We start from the raw sequence: 19,515 nt of genomic DNA, 5'->3' as shown, positions 1-19,515 counted from the left end.
CATCCCCACTACCAGACCGGTTGATCTTCCGACCTCGACTTCAACCTCGCCGTCTCTACCAAATCTCCGCCGGTCCCCGCATCTCCACTACCGGCCCCGTTGGCACCGATATTCTCCAATCCACTTCAATCCGCGGCGCCGAATCTTTCTCCGTACCCACCTATCCGTCTATTCCGTCGGCAACCATAGTACCTACTATAGTATACACAGCATCTGTCGTGCCATTTTGCGTGTATGTACTGTACTCCGGTCCTCGGCATTCGGCACTCGAGCTCCATTCCGCAGACCTGGAGAGCGTACTATACACACATAACTACAACGAGACGTTCGGTTGACCCGCGGACTTTTGACGGGCTTCCCTTGGCGCAGCCCTGGAATCCGAGTGGTTCGCCCAACTACCAGGACCAGCTGAAAAGGTCTTCCAAACGCCGGGTATAGAACCGTAGAAGACTTCCTCGCGGCCCCAGTAGAATAGGTATCCAGTACTTCGAGTAAAGAAAGCCCCAGGTGAGTCGCAGACTCGTAGTTATCCTCTCCTATCCTTGCTGCTGCTGCTGCATGCGGCGCCCTTCCGAAGCCGATCGATGCCGTAGGTATCTATGTATGTATCTCAGGACATGGATGAGTAGATAGATGCACGCCTGCGGGTTTTCGCCGAAAGCTGTGTTCACTGTTGGAGGTTGTAGGCTTGGAGCGCTGGAGCGCTCGAGACTTGAGTCGGTCGAGCAAGTTGATGCGATACCGTATGTAGGACCTAGGTAGATCCGGAATCGTGCTGGCGACGATGTCGACGGATAACAAGGGATCATCCCCCGCCCCCCGCGCGCCCAGCGTTCGGCGGATGTCGTCGGGACCTCTCTTCATGCAGCGTGTCTACCCGTCCATCATAGCGCAACCCTCCTGCTATGTAGTACTACTAGTAATAGTTAGTAGTAATATATATGTCGAGGTCAATGCCCTCCGCTCCGCTACTAAATAATAGTTAGTAGGTACGTTAGGAGCGCTTGTCAAGGCCGCGATATCCGAACTACTATCTCTATCGGTACTTCATCATCGTAGTGTCGGTCGCAACCGCCCAGTACGGTAGACTCTACTCTACTCCAGAGTAGAGAAGTTGTTCCGAATTCCTTCCTCCACTTCTTCTCCTCGGGGGCGGGCGGGAGGGGGAGGGGGGGAGGGGGGGCGGGCTGCAGCTGTCGATCTCGCCGCCGAGCCTGACCTCTCGAGTGATACGAAACGAAAACCCTGTCCCTGTGCAGCATCACAGCATGTCCCAGTGGTCCCAGTGGTCCCGACTCCCCCGTTGGTTACCGTTTCGTGCGAGAGCCGGAGTTTGCGGAAGAGCCAAATTCAAAGCCTGCGGTTTTCTCGTTTTCGGTTTTTGAGTTTTCTTTCTTTGGCTCCCGGATGTGGTTATGTAGTTTTGTACCTGGAGATAGGTACGGTACTCCTATGTAACTATTCGCATATGATAGGACCCAGGTGCCTACTCGGGTAGCATAACCATCATCACGGAATCGCGGAATCACGGAATCACCACCACATCTGGACCCCTTGGGCCATAGTTAGCCTCAAATACCAGCTCAGCCCAGCCCAATCTCTGTTCCGTTTTCCGAAAGAGAGAAAAAAATTGGTTTTTTTTGCCGGCTTTATTCTAACCGACTGTTAGGGGCTTTTGGACAGGATAGGGATCGCCATATGCATCTTCGTCCGAAGTAGGTAGATGGAGTGCTTGGAGACTGGAGTGCGTGAGGAAAATCGGAACACTCGTAATTGCTGAGCAACGCCGTAATCCTCCCAACTGTCGCACGTGGGTATGCGGAAGTCTTTTCTCCCTTCTCCCTCAGGTGCTCGGCCACTGCTTGTTGAAACCTGAGTTGCAGCCCCGTTTCAACTTTCGAATTCACACGTGCAAATTGCAACCTGTGGATCTCCGGAGTCCTCGCACTGCGCCTTCGGACCAGGCTGCATACCTAGTGGAGTATACAGGGCTGGGGATTTGAACGTCCGGGCGGAGATCAATGGAGGGCCCGGGGGGTGTGGGGCCGTCTTTTCCGCAGCCGGGGCCGTCCAATCTGGGCAGTGGGGATGGAAAATTGGAAATGTCAGGATCCCGAATGGGGGCCGAGAACTATATAATAGAGTAGCGTGGCGGGCCGTTTAGAGTAACTAGTGTTTTGTTCCGACGGTTGTTGGGAAACCCGAAATTCCGTCCGTCACGGAAGTGAACCTCATTCTACGTAGGGCCCGGTGGGATATTCGTCAGACGTCTTCCTCTGCACGATCCCGAAACCCGTTTTCCTCCGTGTTTGGGCCCGATTGATTCCGTCTCGTCTCGTCTCGGGCATTCCCAATGACGGACTGGGCGCCCGATTCACAGGTCTGGCTGTATGAACCGTAATTATGTGCTTGTATGTGATAAGAGTAGCTCTCGATTCCTGTGGCGGTCAGTGTGTCAGTGAAGGACCATCCACAAGCTGGACGGAGAACGTCCGGATCCCATACGCCTCCGAGAGCTTTCTTGACACCGTCAAGAACGTAACCACATAGGAAGAAGGATATCGTGCGTTTCCAAGTAGGTAGCTCATCCGCCACTAAACAGATCAAACGAACCATGTGGGTTTCTCGAGTTTCTCTACCAGTTCGACGACGTGCTCTCTGATGTTCCTCGAGTACAATCAGAGTACATAAGATGGGCCAGGTAGCAACACTGCACCAGTAACGATCATGCTCCAAGCCATGTCGGCAATGCACATGGCTGAGTATCAGGGCCAATCCAACGGGGCTTGTCTCGACGAAAGCTTCGGGGCGGATATTATGATTGAGGACCTCGGAGTAGACTACCTACCTACATAGCAAGAAGCTGTTCATACTCATTTCGAGCTCATCCATCGAGCCGACTCCAGTTTCTTCAGCTTCAGAAACCAATATCCTCAGCACCAATGTAGTGGCTGTGCACGGTGCGGAAACAGAGGTGGTACATAGCATGCGGCAGGTGCACACTTGCGGCGTCCGCCCAGGCCGGAGATGCAATTGGCTGCATTCAACATCATCGTGCGAGAAGTGTTTCGGATGTCGAGCGGACGGTTGAATGGATCAGAAGAAGAGCGGCGGGGTTGTTAGTTAGTTGGAGCCAGTAGGGAGTTTGAAGCATATGTAGGAGGTAGAGTGGTGGTGGAGGGTACCGTAGGTGTAGGTTTGTTTGGTCCCATCTGCTGTTGCCCAGTCCCGTGACCGTGACCGCGTGCGGCTCGCAACGCCAAAGGACGATCCCGTAGCTAGCGACACCGATACCCTTGCAAGAGCAGCCAAGATCACCCTCTCGTCCACGACGACGTCCCTACATACCACTCCGCTACTGGACGACTTCAAAAGTGCCCGGATCCAAGAGCATGCACCACTGGTGAATGTTGGGCTGAGATGCGGTGGTACCGGTGTTGCGCGGAGTGCTGTGGGAGGAGTGGTAGGGATGAAGCTTCGACGACTGAGGATCGCGATATACATCGCCCCTCCCCGGTTCCATCAACAATACTGCTACTCTACCTACTCTACCTAGCACGTTGCAGCATGTCCAGTCATTCCTGGAGTCATCTACCTAGTGACTCGGTCTCATGCCGAGACCACCGCCGGGCTGCCAAACGACGTGGTGCAATGCAGTGACTGGGTGGGTGTTTAGAGTACCCAAGCAGTCACCTCGACTCTCGAGTCGCAAGAGCTCGGCTCCGGCTGCCCGGCTGGATCAACGGCAGGGTTTGCATAACTGTGATGTATCTATCATACCTAGTAGTGTTCGAGCCGCGTCATCCTCCGAGCATATGTAGAGTACCCTATGATGTACCACCCAGGCCCCTGCGCGCAGGCTGCTGGACATTGATCGTCGAGACTCGAGAAGCGTGCAGAACAACACAGGTAGGTATAGTATCATAGGTATCCATCCCTCTTCTTCAGCTCGCAGGCGTGCTTGGCAATTGGTGGTCCGCATGTTTCGATAGCAATAGGTCGAGTACGCCGACGATTGCGGCCAACCAGCGGGGCATGTACTCACCTATGGATTGTTAATGGCGGCCATCCGGCCACTCGGACAACCGTAGTTAACCACCCACGGGCCACGTTCCAGTTGGGCAAAAAGTATGATACTCACTCCGAGGCTCGCCCTGCGAGGATCTACCACGGGTCCACATACACACTTGGTACATACAAGAAGCCCCACAGGAAAAACCGTGATCCAGGGTGCCCCCCTACATACAACTTACAAGCACACAGTACGAGATAAACAGCAGGGAAGTACCTATGATAACTATGACAGGTCCGAATTTCCACAAATCAGAGCCACAAGACAGCTGCCATCCAGGGTGCACACCCAAGTAGGCAGGTTGTGCAGGTGTGCACTTCACTTCACTTCACCGGAAGATTCTGGGTAGCTGAAGGGGAGCTGGGGAAGCTGGGGAAGCTTCGACTTTTCGACTCTTTGAGATTCTGGATCCGCTGCCAGCAACCGGATAGGTACCTGTTACTCTAGGCAGTAAGAAGGTAGATCACCATCGATAGGTATTATATACACTGGAAGCACTAACCACTGGTAGGTATATCAGAATCAGCCAGAGGTCTCGGAAAAGCGTGCTGGCGTGCTAGCGGGCAGGCGGCGAGGGAATGAAACATCGCCCACCGTCCACCGCCCGCCACTAGTTAACCAGGTACTTGATAAGTATCGCGAACAGCGGGAATGATCATTAGTCATTAATCAATAGCCAGCCAGCCGAAGAGAGACCGAACGGACCGCGGCCGCCAATTCAGCGAATCAGCGCTAATTGGGCATGAGGAGGAAGGAGCGGAAATACTTACAAACCACTCAGCACTGCCCGCTCGAAGAAATACAAACCCACACACCCACAAGAAGACCGAGGATGGGGTGTGAGTGGGATGGGGTGGGGGTTTATGGGTATGTGAGATGTGAAGTGGGGGCGGGGAGTGGGTGAATCAAAGCACATACCGTGCGCATTACATAGCGATCATTTGCGGCTGTGCTTTGTTTTGCAGCTGAATGAACGGATGGATGGATGGATGGATAATTTGGATGAACGGCGGGGAGCGGCGAGCTGAAAAAGAGCCATAGACCTCTCTCGCTCCCTCCCTCGCTCTCTCCCTCTACGCACAAATCCGTTGGTTCAACAAGCCAATAAGCCAGCCAGCCAGCCAGCCACCCTGCCCTGCGCGGTCCTGAAAGTTGCGGGCCGCAGGTGAGGTGTGAGGTGTGAAAGACCAATTCAATCCCCACGGCTGTTGCGATTGGCCGATGCGGCGATACCCACCCGCAGCGGGCACCGATATCACTCGCCCCTCTCAGGCACTTTCTCCCGTGCTCATGTATGATATCACTTGGTTCTGGAGATGCAGACCTAGTGTAAAATTCTCGAAATCGGATGGAAGAGTTAAATGGTATGGCAAGTTTGTACAGAGTTATATCTCACTACCAGGCAGTCATGGCAGTCTACACCTCGGTACTGTACCTATCTTCACCACGACAGTTTCTCGCACAGCACGGCATAGCACACCATCACCACCTCTACCGGCTTTCAGAATTACTTCAGAATCAACTTCAAGATCAACTTCGAAATAGTCTATAGCACGCCCACCCGCCGCCCGTAAACCACCCACCACCCGCCGCCGCCCACCTTTTTCTCGCACGCTGTAGTAGAAGAAAGAAGGAGCAAAAAAGTTCCATAGAATTGAAAGAGCAAGAGAAAAAAAACGAACAAAGAAAACCAACCACTCCAGTCGTAAACCATCTCACATGAGGAAAAGGGGAAAGGGCACAATCCGAAACACAAAGAAAGAGAAACAGGTAGAGAAAAAAACATGACTGGAACGGAAATCTTCACGCAGAAAAAATACGCCTTCCAGCCATACACCTTCAGAAAGAAACAAAAAGAACATGAGATCGAAGAAAAGAAGAAAAAGATCGGACACAAAAGGTTGCAAACTTTTTTTTTTGATACCTCCTTGTTGAATCCAATGTCTCCACCCTATGTTTCCTTTTATTTCTCCGAAACCCCCCAGCCGAGCAAACAAAAATCCCTAGAGGAGCCATCCGGAAAACCGAAGAAAGAAAGAAACTTTTATATTATCGAGCTCCCTACACTCAAACGTGGTATGAAAGGTATGAGGATGGCGAGCTTAGATAAGGTCGGCAACGTTCCTATAATTGCTTGGTTAGCCGCTGGCGGCAAAAGAAATCTGGAGGGAACAAACATGGGCATCTCCTCAATCTGGGTGGAGTAGAACTGCTCGATCTCACGCATCATGCGAACATCCTCCTGTGATGGAAATCAGCGACAATTTTTTTTACAGAAGAACCTCTCGTCCAGGGGATACTCACAGCAGTGACGAAGTTGATGGCGACACCCTTGCGTCCGAAACGACCTCCACGACCGATTCTGTGAATGTAGTTTTCACGGTTTGCGGGCAAGTCGTAGTTGATGACCAGGGAAACCTGCTGGACATCGATACCACGGGCCAACAGATCGGTGGCGATCAACACACGCGAAGAGCCGGAGCGGAACTCCTTCATGATCAAGTCACGAGCGGTCTGGTCCATATCTCCGTGCATGGCAGAGACGGTGAAGTCACGGGCGGTGAGCTTCTCGGTGAGCCAATCGACCTTTCTGCGGGTGTTGCAGAAGATGACGGCCTGGGTGATGGTGACGGTCTCGTACAAGTCCGACAGGGTATCGAGCTTCCACTCCTCCTTCTCCACGGCAATGTAGAACTGCTTGATACCCTCGAGGGTCAACTCAGCCTTCTTGACGAGGATGCGGACGGGGTCACGCATGAACTTGGTGGTGACCTCGAGGACGTCCTGGGGCATGGTGGCCGAAAGAAGGACGACCTGGGTGCTCTGGGGAAGCAGCTGGAAGATGTCGTAGATTTGTTCGGTGAAACCACGCTGGAAAAGGGCGTTAGTGACATTATCGGGATCTGTGGAGGAATCGGTCACATACCGACAGCATCTCATCGGCCTCGTCGAGGACGAAGAGCTTGATGGCATCGGGCTTGAGGGCACGACGCTGGATCATGTCGTGGACACGTCCAGGGGTACCGACAACGACGTGGACACCGTCCTGGAGGATCTTGACATCGTCACGGACGACGGTACCTCCGATACAGGCGTGGCACTCGACGTTCATGAAGTCACCGATGGCGACGACAACCTTCTGGATCTGCTGAGCCAGCTCACGAGTGGGGGCAAGAATCAATGCCTGGCACTGCTTGACACTCAGGTCGATCTTCTGCAGGACCGAAATGGAGAAAGTAGCGGTCTTTCCGGTACCGGACTGAGCCTGGGCGATGACGTCGCGGTCTGGAGACAATGTCAGCCTTACGAGCGGACATACATGTGCGACGCAACATCTGGTGAAAACGAAACGACTAGAAGTCGTGGGTTCCGCTCATGTGCGCCAGACGGTTGACGTCTGTCGAGAGGGAGACATACTGTTGATAACGGGTAGGATAGCACGCTGCTGGATAGCAGAGGGGCGCTCGAAACCGTAAGCGTAGATTCCTAAAAGCCACACAGGTCAGCATTCGTTCATTACAGGTGTAAAGATGAGGCTCAAAATGTAAAGCAACGTAGACTTTCGGAGTCGCAGTCGCACAAAGGGTGAGGGGATAACGGGGAAGGCATACCTCTCAGAAGCTCGGGCTTCAGGTTCATGCTGTCGAAGTTGTCGACAGTCTCATCGTAGTTGGACTCGATTTGTCCCTGTTCGAGATGGCGGGTTAGCCTCTTGTGGCCATCGGGCCACTACAACAACCCCGCAATTTCCCCGCCGCGACGTTGAGCGACCGCCAACCACAGCGAGCGAAAGGTGCCGCCAGTTTCTCGATAGGAGAAGAGCGCAAGTCGCACGACGAGAAGAGATGCGGTGACAAGATGGAGAGATGCGTACCTCGACGTCCTTCAGACCTTCAGTAGCCATGCTGGGCGAGTTGTGTTTGTGGTGTTTTGTGGTAGTTATGTGTGCGCGGGGTGTATCCGGACGAAAGACGGCCTGGATGTGAACTATGGAAGTGTTAAGGAGACTGGTCTTTGCGAGCGAACGGAGAGAAGTTTTATTACGGTGGTTTTTTGGTTGTGTGGTTGTGGTATGGGTAGTGGGGAAGATGGTTGTGTTATCGAAAACAATGGAGGGGGAGGAGGGCTGGCGGTGGTGTTGGTGGGGCGGGTTTTGTGGGTTGCATTCAATTTTTTTTTTCTCTCTCTCACTTCTCTGGCCTCTGGCCCCGCCACCAACTGTGCGCACTCTCGACCCACCCAGCCAATCGCTTCTCGCCGTTCGAAGTTTCTTTCAGCTGAGTCATCGCCCGATCGAGTTTTTTGCTTTCCATTGTGGGAGTAGCCACGACGAAAATTCAGCCAGCGACTTCGCTTTCGAAAACTCAGACCCGATCTCTCCCATGGCTGCGAAGACCGCCTTTCTTCCCACCACTGCGGCGGCTCGCGCTACTGGTCCTATACAGCACGCGGGGAGCGGCGTGGGAGGAGACGGTTCTCGATACTTGCTCTGGTCGTACGGTCCTCTCTACATGCTTGCTTGCTCTGCTCGTACGGTTCTGCACCGGTGAAGCACTGTGCCCATGAGTCATGAGGCACGAGCCATGAGTCATGAACGGCCAGTCCTTTTGCCGTGAAGAAGTTCGAAAGAACGGATCCGGAGTCGCGATGTCTGCCCTTCCCCCTCCTCCTCCTTCCCCCTCACACTACATGCTTACATGATACACATCCCCTCGCTCCACGGCAAAGGCCTTAGAGCTCAAAAATAACCTTACCTGCGCCAAACCGCATCGAATCAAACGTGCCAACTCACGCGTGCAAAACCAGACGAAAGATGTCAGCGCAACAACAGAGGAAGGGAAAGTCCTTGAGTATCATAGGCATGATGTACCTTAGCAAATATCTACTACTCTTCCTGGTAGCCCGTTATCTACCTTTGTAGTTTAGTGACGGGAAAATCGTGAAAGAAAATCACACCCTACAAGCCTCACCTCCTATGTACACACTCTCTTGCTGTGGCCGCTCATCTCCTACCTCATCCACCTCCAAAACCGTTCTCGAAATCTTCCCTCTGCTCGATGGCCCCTTCGCTCTTTTCCCTGGCTCACGGGGAGTCTCCGCCGTCGAAACGTTTAAAATCCACCCTGCCCAACGGACGCTCCCTGCACGACGACGTCAGTGCTGCACATGCCGGACCACCACCACCAAAAGCAAAAGAAACTGAGGAAACAGCGGCGGCCGCGGCGACGGTTGAAACAGATGCGGAAACAGAGATCATCCAGCCACACCCTCTCCGCATCAAGCCAAGCGGCAACGCCTTCACGTCCTCGACCAATCTGCGTGACACATCCTGCGGCCAGCTCGCCCTCTTCCCCGACGAGCTGATCCTCCAGGTGCTGGGATATCTTGTTGCCGACGATCTGAATGCGCTCGCTGCCACCAGCAAAGCATTGTATGGCTTCAGCCGCACCGAGGAGCTGTGGAAGGCCCTGTTCATCGGGTATGTAGAAACCGAATTGCCCGCCTGTGTGTCAGATTTCTGTCAGATGTCCGTGAGATGTCTGCGTGGAATGCTTTGCCCTTTGCGCGGCCCTGCATCCACCATCGTTCGCAGCCATTCGTCGCATGTCGCACAAGAGCCATAGCACGGCAGCATCCACGTTCTCCATGTTACACGCAGGCAGTCGGTATCTATGACTGACTATCCACTGGTGCACCCATCTGACGTTTTTCCCCTCCAGATCCGCAGCCTCCGAAACGGCCTTTACCTGGCGCGGAACGTGGCGTCGCACGCTCCTCGACCTGCCAGAATCGCGCGAGGTGCACATCGCCCTACCAGACCTCTATTCCGATGCCCTATACCGCCCCTTCCACATGTCGCAGATCCCGCTGGCGCCCTTCGTCTCCAACATCCCGCCGCGCAACCAGATCCGGCGGTTTCCCGACCTCACGGAAGCACAGTTCAACGGCGAATACTCATCCATGCCGTTCATCCTCACCTCGCCCGTCAAGGCCTGGTCCGGCTACCGCGATGACCACTGGACCTACCAATCCCTCGAGCGCTCATACGGCGACGTGCGGTTCCGCGCCGAAAGCGTCGACTGGAGACTGAGCGACTACATCTCCTACATGGAGAACCAAACGGACGAGAGCCCACTGTACCTATTCGACCGGCATTTCGTCACGAAGACGCAGGGCGCGCTGGAATCCGGCTTCGCGGCGCCGGCATGCTTCGGCCGGGACTTCTTCGAGGTCCTCGGAGCGGACCGCCCCGACCACCGCTGGCTCATCCTGGGCCCCGCTCGCAGCGGCAGCACTTTCCACAAGGACCCGAACGCAACGTCGGCGTGGAACGCCGTGCTCCAGGGCGAAAAGTACTGGATAATGTTTCCGCCTAACACCCCGCCGCCCGGCGTCTTCGTCTCTCAGGACCAGAGCGAGGTCACTAGTCCCCTCAGTATCGCCGAGTGGCTGGTGGGCTTCCACCGTGCCGCGAGGGGAATGCAGGGCTGCATCGAGGGTGTCTGCCGCGCGGGCGAGGTCCTGCATGTTCCGTCCGGTAGGCAGATTTTCCGTCGCCGAGTGATCCGTGTACAGTTGCTGATGGAGACATATATAGGCTGGTGGCACCTGGTAGTTAACACTGCGCCCTCGCTGGCACTCACCCAGAACTTTATTCCCAGCACACAACTCCCCGCGGCCCTGGAGTTCCTGGATGTGCAGCGGCAGAGCGTGAGTGGGTTTAACTGCGATCGTGTTGCTGACCCGTACGGCCTGTTTGTGCAGCGCATGGAGGAGTCGTTCCCGAAAGAACTTGCGGCGGCTAGGGACGCTATCGAGGCGAGGAAGAGAAACAAGAAGCGAAATAGGTGGGGCGACCTGGTGGGTGAGAAAAAGGAGAAAAAGGAGGGCGGAATAGGATTCTCGTTCGCTTTTGGGTTTGGAGGTGCCGATGATAGTGATGATGAATAGGGATGGGCAGCTGCTGCGAGGGGGAGATTAGATTAGATTGACTGGACTGTAGGTACAGACTTCTTTGTTTAGAGACATGCGTTGTCTTGGACAAAACATCATACCTTTCAGTTTATGTGCCGTGGATTTGGAGGGGGTTTCTGCGGAGTCTGATGGAAGGGGGGCGGGTGAAGGTTTCATCAATCTGTATCCGACCGTTTCTGAGAATTCCAGGTATCAGATGGATGTCCGTATTCGGCATTGACCATGGCGATACTCGTAGTACGTCCGTATTCGGGATTGGCCATGGCGACTCGTAGTTTGTCTACAATCGGGATTGGCCATGAGGATACTCGTAGTCCGTCTATATTTGGGATTGGCCATGGTTAAGGTGAAACTCGCAGTGTGTCCATATTCGGGATTGGCCATGGCCATGGCTACACTCGCATTGCGTCCATATCAGTATTCGGGATTGGCCATGGAGGAGATGCAATAGAACGTCCACGATCAAGGTTAGCTACGGGGAAGATCTGCGGATTTCGGACCATCAGTAGCCAATGGCCTGGCCTGGCCGTACAATTTAGGTATGTAGGAGTGCCAGTGGAACGTCTATAGTTAGTCGATACCAACGATGGCGGAGATTAGGTTTCCTGTTCACAATTGCATTTCCTTTATGCTTTCCTGATTTGACAGATCCATCGGAGTCCCTAAGTCCTGACCTCCCTCCTTGTTTCACCTCTACGCCCAATTTCCAATTGGCCGCGTCACGACCGGTGAGCTTCTTCTTCCTCCCCGACCACGAGGAGAGCGGCCCAGCCCATACCCCGCCCATCTTATCGAACCGCCCCGTGGCCACGGTAACCACCTAGATACCTACGATACGTTTCCCCGCTCGTTCGTGTATCATGACCAGGTGGCAGGCCTCCCATCAAATCGAATCGAAGCCGCATCTGAACCGCTGCATTGCTTGAAATATCCGGACCGTCTTCCAGGTGGGGGGGTCGGCGGCAGTTCTCATTCGTGGTCGTCGTCGAAAGGCACTGCGTTTGGTGACTGATCTGGTGCTGATGCCACGCTGCTCTTGGGCGTGGAGACTCATAGATAGCCTGTCCCCATACACACACGGCGTATGGTAGTTGGCTGCGGGGTGATTTCAGCGAATCGATCTTGGGTGGAGGGTGGGGAAGAGAAGGGGGGAAGAGAAGGGAATTGGGCGGATGTGGGAGATGAGAGGTGGAAGGTGGGCTACCACGTGTAGTAGGTACATGGGAACTAATCAAGCAATCAGCAATCCGAATCCGGGACTATGCTGGGCGGCGGGCGCAATGTCATCTCGGTACAGTAACAATCGCAGCGCTGCCAGATCTGGCCGCACACTTGGACCCTGGGTTGAAATTTCTAGCGTCGGTGTATATTGGTGTTGGCTTTGTGGGGGAGGGGAAGGAGGGTGGCACCCACGTTGTTAGGTGGATAAATGGATGGTGGGAGGGAAGGAAAACGCCGTATGGACGTTTGTGCCATGTGGAGGCCTTTTTAAACTTTTACCACGAACGCCTCCCAGCGTGGCCCTGTTACTCTTCCTTCCGCGTGGCTTTAGACAGCCGCATCTCTTCTCGGATTCATCTCGCAAGCGTCACTCTTGCTGGGCACCAGCTGCGGGGTATAATATTCCAAGTCGTGATATCCTGCGACGAGTGATATGCAGTGAAGAACCACAGTTCCTGGGTGACTTGGAAACCCCAGGAGTCGAAACAAGGTCCTTTACCCGGGTTGAACCCAGAACTTTCAGTCGGCTCCCCTCGCCGATTGCATGGACTACTAGACCGCGCGGGTTTTTTCCGTGATGGATACTTGAACTTGATGCTTAATAATTGCTGCTGGCAGCTGGCACCTAGTGATTGATGACTGTCTATAAAGGATCTCTACCTATGAGTACTCCACCACCATATCTACTCACCTATGAGGTAGGTAACCCTTTCTATGTACCTCAGACCTCAGTGTTGGCTGTTTCTTTCCAACATATCTCGCACGACCTCACGCTCATCAGTCTATCCTATGTATGTGATGGGTAAAATGAAATTGTCTCGACCTCAATCTGATCCTCTACGGGTTCTTGCTCCATCATTGTCTGCCATGTATATTGCATCACCTCCCCGCCGCCTGCGCCATGATGAACCTCTTGAACACGCCCAACTTATCGACCACGTCCAAGCCCAAGCTCCTAGCCGCCACCACGGGTGCCGACGTAGTGGCATAAAGCTTGTGCAGCTTATCTACGACACCGAGGAGCACATGGTTCTTGAGATACTGCTCTGAGAAATACGGCTCGAGGCTGAGCACGCTGCCGATGTCCTGGCCGTGCTGGACTGCGAATTCAAGAGTTTTTATGAGGGACCTGACGTCGCCAAGTCCTTGGTTGAGGCCTTGACCAGCTAAGGGGTGGACGGAATGGGCTGCATCGCTGCGTGCTGTTAGAATTGGACGGTGGAAATGGGGCGGGCTGGATGACGAACCCGATGAGCGCTACCCGCTCGGAGATGTAGGAGTCTGCGTGTCGCATCTTGAGCGGAAAGCTGGCTACGGACTTTTCCTGCACACCAACTACTCTGCTAGGAACGCGGGAGGTATCGAAGGAGGTGGATTTTTCCCGCCATGCGACCTCGTCCACGAGTCCAGCCTTGAAGTTGGAAACTATGAAATCGATGTCGACGTGGCTCAACCTGAAGGCGGCATTTACCATCGCCGCAAGGCCGTCGGAGCTTAGTGTCTTGAGAGCTGCTGCGTTCTGCGGTGTGGTTGACCATACGAGTGAGGCGTACGGCCCTGGTAACTGTCATCGAGCCGTCAGCCCAAAGCCAACAACGAGCTACGGGGACTTTACGGGCAACATTGCGACAGGGCCCGTTGGTAGGAACCGCTGATACGCGATCTTCTCTCCCTCCTCCTCCAGATTTAGCGTAGCGACAACCCCATGCCTTCCATAATCCCATCCGCGTGTCTCAATATCCGCAAACGTCCTCACTGGAGAGTTTGCGCCATCAGCGCCAACGAGCAGCCGCGCTGCTAACTGCTTGCCCGAGGACACTTGCACGACCGGCCATGATCGCAGATCCAGCTCCCCGTTGTCCTCACCGAAGCTGATTTTTTCCACCCTCGTCTTGTCCATGATATCAATCCCCTCACCGAGCTCAGCGATCCTCGAGAGGAGTCCGGAGACGAGGTTGTTGTTTTCACACATGTACGCAATCGTCGACTCCGATCCTTGCAAGCCCGCCGAGAAGGAAATCTGCGAGCCCGACACACCATCCCACACCTATCCAGCCAACACATCAGCGCGCCCGCCCTCCCGCCCCAAAATTAAATGATTCAGACTGACATTCATCCCATCGTATGCCTGTACCCGCTCCCCCCGAACATGATTCCACGCGCCAGTATCGCTAAGGAACCTAACCGATCCCGGAGTCAACGAGCTGACGCGATTCGAGTAAGTCCTCGGCTCCGGTGCCCACTTCCTCAATGGCTCCAGATCCATACCCTCGATGAGCGCGACTCTGAGCGCGTTCGTGGCTGGCGAGGAGCCTGCGACCCATCAGCACGAGGAAATGGTGGGGGGTGGTGGTAGAACGTCATACGCAGCGCGCTGGCCAACGAAAGTCCCGCTGGTCCTCCACCAACGATAACTACATCGTAGATAACTGCTGAGTTGGTTGTGGTGGTGGTTGTGGTGGCATAGGTCCGGTGGTATCTGGTGATTGGAATTGGGCGTAGCGAAACAATTCGTTTCGTGCTCAGACGGAGGGGGCGGACGAACTGCATTGGATCGATGACGGGGTGGAGTTTGGGGGGTTTGACCGACGGGGGGTGCCTCAGAGTGCGGCAGATACCGAGAGGTCCAGGATGCGCTCTGCGGCTGGCTACGAACTTGCGAGAACGCTGTTCAAGCTTTGCAAGTTACTCACTCTCGGCAGTTAGCGGTATCGATTCACAAGCGAGATCCCGCCGTCAATCCAGACTTTCAAACACTCAACCATGATTGCAAATTGAGAAAAGCCAAACCCTCAGACTCTGAAAAATTATCATCAGAAGACCTCAAGCGGGATGCGGTATTTCGTGCGATTCGGAGCGATCAACGGAGAGATCTGCACGGTTCGCAACTCGGATGAGGTCTGGCCATGGCTCTTCTCCTGCTGCAGCAGAATCCGACCAAACATGCTCTTCTCCGACTGCGGCAGAATCCGACCAAACATCATCTTCTCCTACTGCAGCAGAATCCGGCCATACATACCAGTCGAATGTGGCGTTGAAACGACTCTTCCAACGCGGGAACCCGCAGCTGCCGGCCCGCCTTGATTTCATCTCTGCGATGTCGTCGGGCCAGTGATCGCCGGTGACCAGATGGGGCAGTACTTGACTTCTATGGTTGCTCCCAGGTCGCTACCCTCCTTCGATAAGAGCTTTGGCATCGCTTTCCCCGCTTTTGCAACTTGCTTCAGAGCTCCCCGGGCCTTGATTCTCGACACGTATCGTGAAGCCCCCGCTTTTGCTGCTGGCTGGTGTCATGATACATATCAATTCCAGAAGAGCTTCGAATCGCGGAACCCCCGGAGACTGCAGCCCCCAAAGGCCTGCATACATATTCTCGGGTCAAGCTCAAACTCCAGCAGCTCCATTGGACGAGGAAGAAGAAGGCACTCGTCCATATCCTCCGCCCTATAATTATTATGCAGGAGCTGCTAGTTGACATTCCTGCCAACCAATGCGCAGGCTCGGATCGTAACCGCCCAATGCTGAAACTGCCCTACGCACCCTCCCCCGCATGGCCGTGATTCGTTCCGTCGAGCACTGCCACTAGCTAAGCGATTAGCCGTCTCAAGATGCAACCTTAGCAGTTAGCCCTTGAGGCGAACTAGAGGAGTTTCGACATGCTCGGGCGATACTGGAAGCGCTGTCAAGAGGGAGACTTCAATGCAGGTCCAGTAAGGAAGCGGCACTGAATTCCTTCGGCTTCGGTACATGGCATCGAGCTTCCGCTTCCAATTGAACCGGTGTCGGGGCGGGGCTTGTGCATCATATTCTTAGAAAACGGTCAGAGGTATGTACTGAGCACAAGAAACATATCGTCCGCATTGGTTCTAGAGCTACGAGTCCTCTCAACAGCCACTGACCGTATTCCAGTACCCGTAGCACGCTCGTATGGTCGACCGCAGGGCCTGTCGTGATCGTATGCATCCTGCTCGCTCCAAGTGCCGTTATCTCCACACCATATTGGGTTCTGACAGCAGCCGCAGCAGGAGGTTACACCCGCTGGGCTATGGATGGAATCCGCGCACTTGGCCAGCTCGTGGGCCATGGGATGATTTGCTATTTTATAGTCGCGCACCCTCTTAGTTCTGGGGAAAGAAAGGAAGGAAGACAGTACAGTACAAACACTTTCGGTGTATATGAATCTTAACCATGACTTCCACCACCCTCAGACTCACCGGCATCCCACGAACGACAACCAGGAGGGAGCTCTCTAAGGCAGCCGGCGTCTCAACCGACTGTATATCTTTGGCACCGACCGACTCCTCCCATAACTCGGTCTCGACCGCAACCATCACCTTCGGGTCCAAGAGGGCCGCCGACAAGTTCAGGTCTGTTCAGAGGTTCAAGCCCGCTAAATGTCTTGGGAAACGACCCAATATCGACACGGAATTTCTGGGCCTCACCGTCCTCTCGACCAGCGGTGACCAGGACGAAGTCGAGTAAATCCACCCACCCATCTGTGCTGAGTAGCTTTCTTTCGTGTGGCATATACTGAAGCAAAATGTCTTCTTCTCCACAGTCTTATTGCTGTCCATGGTCTCAACGGCCACGCATTTTCCTCGTGGGCTTCGGGTGATAGGATGTGGTTGAGAGACTTCCTTCCTGCACAGATGCCCAAGACTCGGATCATGACCTATGGCTACAACTCGAGTGTGTGGGATAAAACATCGACGACGACGATCCCAGAATTTGCGCAGGGGCTGCTCTGGGCCATCATCAACAAGCGGGGACGAAAGGAATGCAACAGGCCTATCATCTTTGTTTGCCACAGCTTGGGCGGGATCATTGTCAAGCTGGTAATTACACTCCCCCCCATTCTTCTCTGGAGAAGTCAGTGTTAATAGTTTTCTTTAGGCTCTCAACACAGCCCTCGAAGACACCCAAACCGCCATGATCAGCACAGTAACCCACGGCATCGTCTTCCTCGCCACACCGCACAAGGGCAGCGATCTGGCCTGCAACTCTTTTCTCGGCATCGCCGCCAAAGCTCTCGGTGTCCGGGAGGACCTAATTCTAGCACTGTGCATGAACTCGGGCCAACTCGACGACATCGAAAACGACTTTAGATTGAACCACGACGGCCTGGATCTGGCCACTTTCTACGAAACTAAGAAGACGAAGATAGCCCGTGTCGTCAGTGCCTTTGACCATGTTGTGAGTAGTCTCTATCCTCCTTCCAGTCGTTTATATGATGCTGATGTATAGTGGATGGCAGATCGTCGAGCGCTCCTCCGCGCTGCTAAACGTCGGTGCCGACCCACGATACCCGCTGGAGCGCGACCACAAACAAATCTGCAAGTTTGCGTGCCAACACGACGACGACTACAAAGCGGTGTGCAACCAGATCCTGCGAATGGCCGAAGTTGCGCCTCACGCCGTCAGAACGCGCGCCATAAAGAAAGGTACGTGCCTCCAGGCCGCTCATCCCATCGTGCTAACTCAACTTTAGCTCTTCAAATGCCCCAGATCAGCACCATGATCAAATTTGGCGGGGACACGCTGAGGAGTTACTCGTCAGCGTGGTCTGATGATTGTACGCTGAAGTTGCGGTAGGCGCAAAGCAACGGGTATAAATACGGTACAGGAGGGTTGGTTGGTGGGGGAGCCGGGGGTAATGTATTGAGTCATGATGATCTGTGATGATTTGTGAATGATTAATGATGATTAATGATGCTTTTATGAGAGATTATATCTAGGGGGAGGGGGGTCCGACAGAGCATAGGTGTGAAGATTGCGGTTCGTGGGTGCTGGTGGTCGCTCGTCCGGTTCTTCTCTCAACATATGTACATAGTTTAGGTGGTTAGGTCGCCGTAACTAATGTTATCGGGACTTCCACATCATCAAGAAGTCCATAGTGATGCCTCCGTAACTGAAAATATCGCCAGCTGATACATATAAGAATCGTAGGTTCTTCATATGAGGGCCTGCTTTTCTTATACTTGGTAGCGCGGACGTTCGAAGAACCTTGATGTCAATCTCCCGTGTGCAATCGTACGAAATATAGAGGGAAGTCATCTGATGTAGGTACTCTATTCCATACGCGATTCCTTCAAGCTTTTCTTTGCTTACCCCACATTGCTGCGGCTGCTCTACTATCATTGTGTCGAGTCTCGACGTCCTCGTCCGATGGAAGCTCCCAGCCTCCCGCATTTCCGTCAGCCTCTGGTTCGTTGGAGTACGGGATGTTGATCACTGGAAACTGTTTCGTGCGCACAGGATCCGCAAACCAGTCAGCTTTCGACCGGATGAGAGGCATACCCACCGGTACTCGCGGCCACGACGATCTTTTCGGCCGCCTGGCCCAAACTCGGACTGCGTTCTGACGATCATGCTCACGCTCATGCTCAATTTTGTTTTGTTTAATCATCATAGGTACATAGCATTCGACCTTATCAGATCATGGCTGTACAATACAATACACACGTCCAGTTCCACCCCACTGTCTGCGACTGCTGGCCGCGAGCTCGCGAGTTCGATGTGGGTTCCCTATTGCTCTCCGGCGGCCCATCCGCACATAGAAACATAGAAAGAAAGACAGAAAGAAAGAAGAACAATGAGATGACAAAATAGAAAGGAAAGGAAAGGGAAAGCGTCAGTCGTTTTCAAAACCCTACATCAAGGATTCAAGGCTCCCTTCCCCATTCAATTCCTGCATTCAGTCGCTCACGCTCATGCTCAACTCTGGGTGACAGACCGTAGAATAGACGCTGTGCTGTGCTGTGCTGTGCTGTGTCGAGTGATTTCATCGCGGCTTGGATTTGGACTTCTCTTCGCTGGACGTCACTGGATAGGAAGAATACTACATAGTAGAGACCCGCAGCAAGGAATGGTTATGAAATCAAGTTGCTCTTCGGACTTTCTTTTGCCCTCGGACCTTCTGTTTTGCGTGATTACGTTCCAACTAGACACGGCATCCACCGAGATGAGATACCTAATCACAGCCAAGATGTGGGAAGATCAAGCCTTTTTTATTTCTCTGTCGAAACGTCGAGGTGATGCTAATGTATTATGGAGTACCAATCTTCCTCACTCCGCTCGTGGCCGCGATTTCTTCCTTCACCCTGCATAGAAGTCCTCGCAAACGACTGACGCAGTAATGGGAATGCGCATGATGGTGCTGGGGTAAGAGGGCCGGGGGGCTCATGGCCTTACATTACTCCGTCACTCAGCATGATTCTCGAGATCTGGGATCTGTGCCGTGGAAGAGT

The 19,515-nt window shown here is 53.9% G+C and overlaps 6 protein-coding genes across 6 annotated transcripts; 4 read left to right on the top strand and 2 right to left on the bottom strand.

The window, feature by feature from the left end:
• Positions 1-2,739: 2,739 nt before the first annotated feature.
• BZA05DRAFT_438900 (uncharacterized protein) lies at positions 2,740-4,972 on the top strand (the record flags this gene model as incomplete). Its single annotated transcript, XM_051486518.1, has 8 exons — positions 2,740-2,835; positions 3,227-3,463; positions 3,557-3,664; positions 3,846-3,909; positions 4,213-4,262; positions 4,307-4,530; positions 4,584-4,694; positions 4,753-4,972. The coding sequence occupies 6 exons, from the start codon at positions 2,740-2,742 to the stop codon at positions 4,517-4,519; spliced, it is 768 nt and encodes a 255-aa protein (XP_051335916.1). The 3' UTR covers positions 4,520-4,530; positions 4,584-4,694; positions 4,753-4,972.
• Positions 4,973-6,174: 1,202 nt separating this feature from the next.
• BZA05DRAFT_421784 (eukaryotic translation initiation factor) lies at positions 6,175-7,976 on the bottom strand (the record flags this gene model as incomplete). The annotated part of the gene is made up of 7 exons (XM_051485756.1): positions 6,175-6,196; positions 6,250-6,314; positions 6,377-6,943; positions 6,999-7,357; positions 7,490-7,558; positions 7,684-7,801; positions 7,947-7,976. 7 exons carry the CDS (start codon positions 7,974-7,976, stop codon positions 6,175-6,177), a joined length of 1,230 nt encoding a protein of 409 aa, XP_051335915.1.
• Positions 7,943-8,964, top strand: BZA05DRAFT_172861 (uncharacterized protein). Its single transcript, XM_051479213.1, has one exon. The coding sequence runs from the start codon at positions 8,062-8,064 to the stop codon at positions 8,620-8,622; it is 561 nt and encodes a 186-aa protein (XP_051335914.1). The 5' UTR covers positions 7,943-8,061; the 3' UTR covers positions 8,623-8,964.
• Positions 8,965-9,129: 165 nt separating this feature from the next.
• On the top strand, positions 9,130-11,023 carry BZA05DRAFT_427192 (uncharacterized protein; the record flags this gene model as incomplete). Its single annotated transcript, XM_051486048.1, has 4 exons — positions 9,130-9,229; positions 9,311-9,551; positions 9,793-10,610; positions 10,671-11,023. The coding sequence occupies 4 exons, from the start codon at positions 9,130-9,132 to the stop codon at positions 11,021-11,023; spliced, it is 1,512 nt and encodes a 503-aa protein (XP_051335913.1).
• A 2,124-nt stretch (positions 11,024-13,147) lies between these two features.
• On the bottom strand, positions 13,148-14,818 carry BZA05DRAFT_427191 (uncharacterized protein; the record flags this gene model as incomplete). Its single annotated transcript, XM_051486047.1, has 5 exons — positions 13,148-13,463; positions 13,516-13,832; positions 13,884-14,315; positions 14,379-14,581; positions 14,635-14,818. 5 exons carry the CDS (start codon positions 14,816-14,818, stop codon positions 13,148-13,150), a joined length of 1,452 nt encoding a protein of 483 aa, XP_051335912.1.
• Positions 14,819-16,046: 1,228 nt separating this feature from the next.
• BZA05DRAFT_172765 (uncharacterized protein) lies at positions 16,047-18,158 on the top strand. Its single transcript, XM_051479212.1, has 6 exons — positions 16,047-16,094; positions 16,178-16,746; positions 16,827-17,103; positions 17,162-17,461; positions 17,523-17,709; positions 17,757-18,158. The coding sequence occupies exons 2-6, from the start codon at positions 16,457-16,459 to the stop codon at positions 17,858-17,860; spliced, it is 1,158 nt and encodes a 385-aa protein (XP_051335911.1). The 5' UTR covers positions 16,047-16,094; positions 16,178-16,456; the 3' UTR covers positions 17,861-18,158.
• Positions 18,159-19,515: the final 1,357 nt, after the last annotated feature.

Source organism: Tricharina praecox (genome assembly GCF_024521635.1).
Source record: "Tricharina praecox strain CBS 144465 chromosome Unknown BZA05scaffold_30, whole genome shotgun sequence".
NCBI lineage: Eukaryota > Fungi > Ascomycota > Pezizomycetes > Pezizales > Pyronemataceae > Tricharina > Tricharina praecox.
This window is presented reverse-complemented; position numbering and strand designations above follow the sequence as displayed.